General features: G+C 36.8%; 1 protein-coding gene across 6 annotated transcripts in view; it reads left to right on the forward strand.

The window, feature by feature from the left end:
* Positions 1 to 6,742, forward strand: part of Cntnap4 (contactin associated protein family member 4) — a 237,004-nt gene extending 230,262 nt beyond the window's left edge. For 5 of the 6 annotated variants that reach the window (XM_076837934.2, XM_076837940.2, XM_076837939.2 and 2 more), the window contains 3 exons: positions 1,684 to 1,902; positions 2,225 to 2,296; positions 6,549 to 6,742. In XM_076837934.2, coding sequence (XP_076694049.2) covers positions 1,684 to 1,902; positions 2,225 to 2,296; positions 6,549 to 6,742 — 485 coding nt within the window. The remainder of the gene's footprint in view (positions 1 to 1,683; positions 1,903 to 2,224; positions 2,297 to 6,548) is intronic. The other variant, XM_076837938.2, reaches the window with a different exon arrangement.
* The last annotated feature ends 2,523 nt before the right edge of the window (positions 6,743 to 9,265 follow it).

Genomic DNA, 9,265 nt, shown 5'->3' on the forward strand with positions numbered 1-9,265 from the left:
ACCAAACATTCCATCAGTATTTTTGTCATCAGGTATAAGATGTGAATAAAAATGGTTTTTCTTCAAAAACCTTGATATAATAAGAAAAGATAGGTTCAATCTGAGTTGTTTCCCAGGGTCATTTAAAAACTATCATCAATCCCAGAGGCTTGGGAGGTTGAGGCAGGAGGATTGTGAGTTCGAAACTAGTCTCAGCAAATTAGTGAGGCCCTAAGCAACTCGATAAGACCCCATCTCTAAATAAAATATAAGAAAGGGCTGGGGATGTGGCTCAGTGTTTAAGTGCCCCTATGTTCAATCCCTAGTACCAGAAAAAAAAAAAAAAAAAAACAACAACAACAAAACAAAAACCTAGCATCAAGCCAAAAAGAAACCCCAAACAAAATGAAGATAGACACTGTGGAAGACACAAGCTCAGAGAAGGAATTAATATTGCAACCATAAAGTGTATTATAAACCAAAAAATCTGTGGTTTGGTGCCCAACAGTCCTGGAGTCCAGCACCTAGTGCCAGTGACTATAGAACCACAGGCAAATTGTTAACATTCTGGATCCAAGTGTCACATCTGTATGATCAGAATATAATACTCATGTGGCTACTATAAAATTGAAATAATAACATAATAGAAAATCCCCTAGAACAGTGCCCAGCACATAATATGTACCTAATAAATACTTAATATCTATTGTATTATTATTTTTTTTAAAGAAAGACAAAATGCGAATTTTGTCTGTGTCCACATATGTGCAGGGTAAGGGAGAGTAACCCTGCTGTTTTGTGATCTTTTTGGATGGATGAATGCATGGTAGTCTGATAATATTAGAATTTTGTAAAGTCTGCAATAAAATCCCTTTGTCTAGATTTTATGCTTGCAAAACAACTGGTTTTGACATATTCTTAGCTGTCAAATGATGAATTAATATTCTGGCATTTAAGCCAATCTCTGTTCTAGAGCAGTCCAATGCTTTCTTTAATGTGGGAGGAGGGGTTATCTGTGGAGGGCACAAATGTATTTCTGAGTAACAGGCTTTCATTAAAACATAAAACACAATGAGGTATGAATGTTTTCAGGGCTGCACCTAATTAAGGAGACATCCCCGTCACTTTGGAGGATGGCCCTACTACATAATTGTATCAGTCCCCTAGCATGTTTGGGTGGGATCAGCAAGTATCCAACTGGACTACATTGGCAGGCAGAGCAGCTGGTAAGGGTACTCCAAGGGCCAGTGTTCTTACTAGCTTCTGTTATTACCATGGGTTAAATCTCCAAAGCTGAAGAGAAGTCATTTCTAAATCCAGGACACCTCTTGGCACTGACTACAAGCCCTCTCATAAATACATTTTAATGATCTGTTTTTAAATTTGAAATATTATGACCTCTCATTAGTTCATAACCTGACCTCTTCTTCTTAGGGAGCCTTTAATCATTTCCAGAGAATTTGCTGGATCATTCTCAATTAGCCGGACTTATAAATGGTTTTTATTAACCTAGGAAATCTCCACAGTAGTTGTAGAAAGACTTAACAGACCTAATTCTTTTATTAAAGCTAGAGGACAAAGAAATTTTGGTAGCTGTATATTTAATGCTATTTCATTAAACACCCGGAATATTCATTTTCTGTGTCATTGCCCATTTTCACTTTTCATTATTGTTAATGTCCTGGTGTATCTTTGGCATTACAGAACACAGTGATGTGGACCAGGAGACGGCACTGGCTGGTGCCCAGGGCTTCATGGGCTGTCTGTCTGCAGTGCAGCTCAGCCATGTGGCCCCTCTGAAGGCTGCTCTGCACCCCAGCCACCCGGCCCCTGTCACCATTACAGGGCATGTGACCGAGTCCAGCTGTGTGGCCCCCGCTGGCACTGATGCCACATCAAGGGAAAGAACGCATTCATTTGCAGGTGACTTAAGACTTTCCCCCTACCCCGTCACAAGCCCAGCTTGTCCATGGGTTTCGAAAACTTCTGATTTTGTTGTTTTGCTATATTTTCAAGACGTGTTTCTAGAAAGGGCTTTTGTTTGCTTAATATTCAGTTCTCTGTCACATTTCTTTTGTATATTCTTATTTGTTGCAGTTGACATTGTTTAAATTAAAAATTCACATGGATGCCACAGTCCTCTCTAGCATTCTGACCTAGTTTAACACATTAACAGAAATTTTCAAACTTTGTTTCTTTGACTTAGCAATATGACCCCTGTCCCTTTTTTGTGCTTTAACTGCAGATCATTCTGGAACAAAGGATGACAGAGAACCCATCACTAATGCAATCAAAAGTGACTCTGCAGTAATTGGAGGTAATGGGACATGTGGATGAGCTCTTCCTTGGTTCTTTTTTTTAATATTTATTTTTTAGTTTTAGGTGGACACAATATCTTTATTCTACATTTATGTGGTGCTGAGGATCGAACCTAGTGCCTCGTGCATGCTAGGCAAGCACTCTACCACTGGGCCACAACCCCAGCCCCTTCCTTGGTCCTTACTGGCATTACTAATAATGGTAACCATGTAGACGCTCTCTATGAATAATCTACACCCATCACTTAGGATGTCAGGAAGGCAATGGGATGGGCACTGTTTGTGCTGGATTGTCTTTTAGAATCTTCCTAAACACTTGGCTTCCTTGGAAACTTTCAGTACAAATAATTGACAATTTCACTGAAGCATCACACTCAAAGAGCAGTTGCAAAATGGTAATAATGAATGTTATTGAGCTTGAAAAATGGCCAACTGCAAGCCCTCAGGGATTCTGAATGGATCTGAGAGTATCTTTTTTCTTTGGGTTTTTAGATATATCACTGTTTCCACCAAGGTTCATGTAAAAAGTAGGAAAACCAACATTAGAAGCACATATCTAGTGTTGCCTTCATGCTTGATAGAAGGGCTGTTTGCATGATGGAGATGCTCCTATTGATGAAGATTACACCCAGTTGTATTTTAATCACATACTAGCTTGATGGACTAGAAGTGATTAGTAATTTTAAATTAGAGAATTAGCAGAAAAACTCTTAAAGTATATCTCCCTGGTAAAGTGACAGCATATTCTCTGAGATATAATTTATTCAGAACCAACTCCAAAAATAAACCTTTTTTCTTCTTGACTAATGCTGTTAATAATATTATTAATCAGATTATTGAAATGTTAAGTAGTTTAGCTTTTCTCCGCAGTCTGAATGTGATATGGATATACAGAAGTAAATATGCTATTGCATAGCCACATGATGTGATTATTCTTATATTTTAGCAACTCACTGGGCTTTACTAATACTTAATCCACTTGGATCTATTTTTACATCCCTAGCTATCTAGACTTGAGTTTACTTATAGTAGTTAGGATTTTATTTAGAAGCAAAAATACTGGTCAAGTATTTCTGACCATTGCTACTTCTATTACTTTTTCTCTTTCTAAACTTAATGATGTATAAATTAAAGATACATAGAGTAGAACTCCCATTTGATCATATGAAAAGCCCCCCAAAATTTTGAGTAGTAGTTAGAATAATTTGTAGTTATTAGTTATAATAGTATGTCTGAGAGTAGTATATTTTACAATAAAAAACTCACTTAAAGCTATAGGATTTATCATGTGCTAACATTTAAAAATAGGATTCCTCACCAAGCAAATTATCTCAGTCTCATGATAGCACTCTTTCCATGCATTTATTTAGTATAGATATAGGTAACTATAGATACCATGACCGAAATAAGTCTAGGGCACGGTAGAGTCAAGCCAATGTTAGAACAAGTGCTCAACCTTTAGACTATTATTGTTGCTTTGGGCAAAGGTCATTTACAAGAATTACGGAGTTAAGGAGGAAATGTGCTATATTTCATTGTACTGTCATCCAACAGCAAAAATAAATTACATTTTACCTGTGAAATTCTCACTTAGCTCATATGCATATGGCAGAGAGAGATAATATAGAAGAGTTGTCCTTCGAGGGTTCTCTGGAGTCCATGAAACCAGCTCTCAACTTTGCAGGGACAGGGACTGAGCTACAGAAATAGAGCAGCTGGTAGTGGCCATCTAAGCTCAAAGGCCTCATCTGGACCATGTGTAATTTATCTGCTAAATCACAGTGTATCCTTCTCCAGGGTGTTATTCCATCTGTACCATTGCCGTACAATTTTTGCCCATTGTCTATTATCATAAATTGCAACCACTGTGTAAGTACAGTTATCCACTTAAGCATTTTCTAAACTGGCTAATTCCCCTGTGTTCTATATCCTACATGATCCTTCTCTTCAGTTAACAAAAAAACAAAAAAACAAAGGTGGGTAGTAGTAAAAGATGGGAGAATAAGACATCTAGGGTAGTAACCCAGATGCTGTGGGGGTGTTTGGCCAGGCTACCTACATGTGGATAGACAAGGTTTAGACAGAAAGCTACGATTCCTCATGAGAACAGTCTCATACAGATCTTTGGATGCAACATCATAGAACACAGCAGTTGGCTGAATTTTATACAGAATATTTTGTTTAATTGTTATTTTTTTATTTCATTTAGTATAACAGGTGAGATCAAGGTTTTTCTTGGGCACAGTAAGACCTGACATAAAACTTACTCCAGATTAAAGGAGATAAAACATTTCAAAAATCATCCCTGATTTGACTGGCTGGATGCCCCATCTGGGCCAATGTAATAGTGACATTTACTCTATAATTTTAGTGGGTTGCTTTCTGTAACACATTCCATTGAAATTATTCAAATCTCTCTCCTTAAGTCAGAGGCTTTTAAATCAGACACAGACAGATTTGTAACAACTCCACTGTTTTCCCGAGACATAAACTATGAATAACAAATGGATATTTTGATTAGAATTATTCTTTACTAATATAATTAGTAATAGTAAAAGTAGTCATACCCATTAGTAAGCTATTCAGACTTCATGTACCTAAGTCTGTTATCCCATTGGTATTATATTAATTGCAACCTTTCTCAGGTGAGGTTGACCTAGCCAAAAATTGGCTTGCCAATATTGTGATCTACCATAGAGAATCTGGTTAGTAAATAATATGCTTTGGAGTCTATTGTGACTGATAAGAACCTTTGCATCTCTGACTTGAATCTATTACAGTTGCATAGTATACATCTACTTTATATTAGAATGGAATCTTAATTTTGCAATTTGAGATTCTATAGGCATTGCTATTTTCATATACTTATTTTTATCTGAAAATCTGCATTAGTTGATACCTCCACTGATCTCATCAGAAAAGCTTTTAGATATGAAGGAACTATGAAACTCATGGTGATGGATGAGTTTTCTAAATTCTGTTTTATTTATTTTTTTAATTGCAAGTGTGAATTTTATCATTAGCAATGTATACTGTGAGTTGTCTTTCTGAAAGTGACAGATCAAATTCATTTTGGAGAAAATTTCCACCAGTTATCCATACCTGAACAACCAGAGTTTGCCTGTTGGTTATTCTTTAAATAAAAGTGGTGTTACATGCAGCACAGAGATGCTTGTTCAGATCACAACTCAGGCCTCCACATGGTGTGGTGTTTTCCTGGAGACAGCCCGTTATCCTCAGAGTACCCCTGGAGAGCATTGTATAGATTTCCCATTTCAACACACAAAATGTTAAAAAGACTTGTAGTCAAGGGATGAGATTCAGTACACTGAGCAGCATTTACTGCTTCACCTAAAGCATCCTTATACATATCTGGCTTTTGATTGGCAGCGTGAGATCTTCTACATAATAAATTCAATGACTATTATTATGCTTGAGCATCCATGCCTTCATTTGCACTAAGTACCAGGGATTCGATCTAGTTTCATTTTATACCATCAGTGGAAATTTTAGCACTGTGAAAAATGGCATCTCAGAATAATCCTAAGATTGCCCTTTTACCTTTTGGGTCCCTCCCCCCAAGTATATTAAGGACTCCCCCCTGCCACCCCAAGGTTCATAGGACTACAGAGGGTTACAAGACTTATCTCTGAGTACTACAGACAGGTTGATAACTAAAAGCATAGTGAAAAATCATAGTGCTTAAATTTTTTGCTTAGAACAAGAAGTTTCAAAACAAGATTCCTTAAATGGAAGTGATTGAAATGTATCCTTATATTCAAATCTGTGTTTATTAGGATTATTCATATACATAATCTACTCCTGTTATTCAACAGTATAACTTCATCCTTACACATTTAATTACAAAAACTTTAGACTCTTTTTCTACTTACTATTATTTTGTAATTTTAGAACAATTAAAACCTGTCCATAGGAAGTGGCCACACGGTATAAGAGTTATCTAGGTTACACTTTGTGTTAAATACAAATGCACTAAGTGAATCCAAGATGATGTGCATTTGGAAATGGAGGTGAACCCACAAGGTTGGCAGAACTCAGAAGTAAACTCAACATATTGTGATACTGCTGGATCAGAAATACCCAAAGTTTTCTTATTTCCAATTTATATAAGTAGAAGCTTGATTTAAGCAGCAAATAATTTTTCTGAGGACTTATTAAGCAATGAAGTCAACCCAGTTCCTTTCCTGACAAAAATTCTGACTTTATGTTTCTCTTCTCCTCTCTTTCTAGGTTTGATTGCTGTTGTGATCTTTATCTTGCTTTGCATCACTGCTATAGCCATTCGCATTTATCAGCAGAAAAGGTTATACAAAAGAAACGAGGCAAAAAGGTCAGAGAACATAGAGAGTGCAGAGGCTGTTTTGAAAAGCGAGCTTAACATACAAAATGCAGTCAATGAAAATCAGAAAGAGTACTTTTTCTGATTGATGGGCAGCTGCCATCTCTTGATAATTAGGACGGTCTGTTCCAATAGCCAGGGGCTCTCCATGGACAAGAACTGTTCTTACACTGAATGTACAGGCGATGGATCTGCAGCACTACCCTCTTGCCATGTCCAGGCTCTGGATGGCTCCAGGGGACCTCCTCCAGCGACAAGCTTCTCGTAGCCATCATCCTATGTAGTGAGGACCTAGATCTTGCTGTTAATTTTCAAACGTTCTGATATGATCTAAAACAAGCTTATCTTGCTTCATGACTACAGTTTTTCAATGTGAAACTGTAGCCCTGGTCTCCTTAACTATGTAATACATAAGTTTCATTAGAGGTTACAAAGAAAATCGGACTGTGATGACCTTGCTTTATTTGAGAACATGCTGCGTTTGCTTTGTCTCCCTGTGGTGTTGTTCCTAGACCTGGAAATGCTTCTAAGATCCTCTTTGGCTGGTGTTTGCATCCGCAGTGGCCAAAAGTATATAAAGCCCCTTTGCCTTTCTCTGTGTTACATCCAATACATCGATAGTCCTGAAAAATGTTTTATTGTTCTTTGCTTGTCCATATGGCTCTTTTTTCTATTTGACGCAATGATTTCGAATACATTCAGTTTTGAGTGTCAGACTTTAACGCTGAACATACAATTCATATGTAAAAAGACTCAAAGAACAGTGGTTGTCAGAATGTGGTGTGTTACCTTTAGAAGTTTTCGATTTAATTTGTTGTCATTGTTTAATGGTGACAGTAGTTAAGACCCCGATAAATTCCAATCTCCCAAAGAATGTAAACTGTTTTCAATGAAACTTGTTGATATAAAAAAATTATTAACACAGCAAAAAAAGTATTTTTTAATTACAACTGTAATACCTCGAAGGAAATATACTACTGAGAATATTTTCCCCAAACCTTATATTCATTTTTTTTGTACGTTTATCTTTGTGTTTTTCTAAAGTTTATCACCAGTGTTTCTTTGATCTCCCATGACTATATTCCATGAAATATTATTAGAGAAAAGAGAAATCGAAGCCTAGTGCTACATTCTCCTTTCTAACACATACAACCCTTCAGGCATAAATTTTGCTGTGTGCTGACCTCCTGTACACAGTTTCTGCCATTTGAGCTGTGACTGTGCCCCCTTTTCTGCGCTATCAGTAGACTAATAAAAGAATGTTCACTATAAGCAGGGAGAGTGTGTTGAATGATCAGCGCCTAACTGTCATTATAGTCACTTCTTATCCAGGGTGACAGTTAATTTCTCAACAAGAATCCATATAACCATTCTGATAAGAGCGTATACATGCACTAGGAGATCAAAGAATTACTTACAACCTTATAGAACTGTTACAAGAGTTAATTCTGAGGCTCTGTAACCAAGATGCTAACTGTCTTTGAATTCCATAAACCAACTAAATAATAAAGGCACTTTGCTTTTCCTGCTCCCACCTTCAAGTGCCTCCCAAGTGGAAATTAGATTCCTTAGTTTGTGTGCACCATGAATTTGGAAATCTGTAAACTCACCATGACCGTCACCTTATTTTCCATGTTTTCTTTGTTAATTCTTCTTGAAAACCCACCCGTGTTTCCCCATAGCATATATCCATATGGATGTTTCTGTAAATGCCTGACTGAATCTTAAGGACCTGAATTAACATAGTAGTTTGTGAAGGACCCGTATTGGTAAATGGCATACCTTTTTGTTTGTTTGTTTTCCTTTGAACTGAAGGTACTGTGGTGGTAAGGGAAGGGTCTCATATAGAAATGGTGGTATTTGTTTGATGCGAAGATGAATGCAGCCATCGTCAGAGCTCTGAATCTTTTCTGAGTGTTTGTTTTATTTAGTAGCAGTATTAACCTTGCCGGTCGCTGGAATGTGGACAGGTTTATAAATGGTGAAGCCACATAGTCCTCTGTGGTGTGCACTGCTAGAAACTGCAACAAATGGCACTGGTACATTGTATGCCAACAAAATGCATTGGAACGTTGTATGCCATGACTTGACTTGATTCCCTGATTTGTAATCGATTCCTTCTTTTTTTCTTAATAAAATGCATTTTTTGAAATAAAATGCAGAATATATTTTAAGAGATGTTGTATAAAAGTTTAAAAATAGGGAATCTTACTGGATTTTTTCCCACTTATAACAGGGAAAAGACGTGTGGATATTTGCTTTTTATTTTAGTGTGTGTGTGTGTGTGTGTGTTCAAATCCTTTTGATAGATTTTGTGATTGTTGTGAATCATTAACAAATGCAGTTATTATGTACTTTTCCTTTTAAATGGACTCCCAAAATGAAACAAATGTAGATAAGTGTTTCCTAATTAACAAGTGAGTCAAATTACAGTAGATTTAAAGTTTTGCCAGAGAATAATGATTTGGCTGTCAGCAATTGTTTGTGGAAAGGTTACCGCGTATTTAAATTGAATGATGTCCTTTTTATTCTCTTTTCTTCTTCTCCAGGGAGCTTGGCCAGTGAACACGGTATAAATATATACATGTTATATGGAGAAATACTGTGT

The sequence above is a fragment of the Callospermophilus lateralis genome, chromosome 18, assembly GCF_048772815.1.
Source record: "Callospermophilus lateralis isolate mCalLat2 chromosome 18, mCalLat2.hap1, whole genome shotgun sequence".
Taxonomy (NCBI): Eukaryota; Metazoa; Chordata; class Mammalia; order Rodentia; family Sciuridae; genus Callospermophilus; species Callospermophilus lateralis.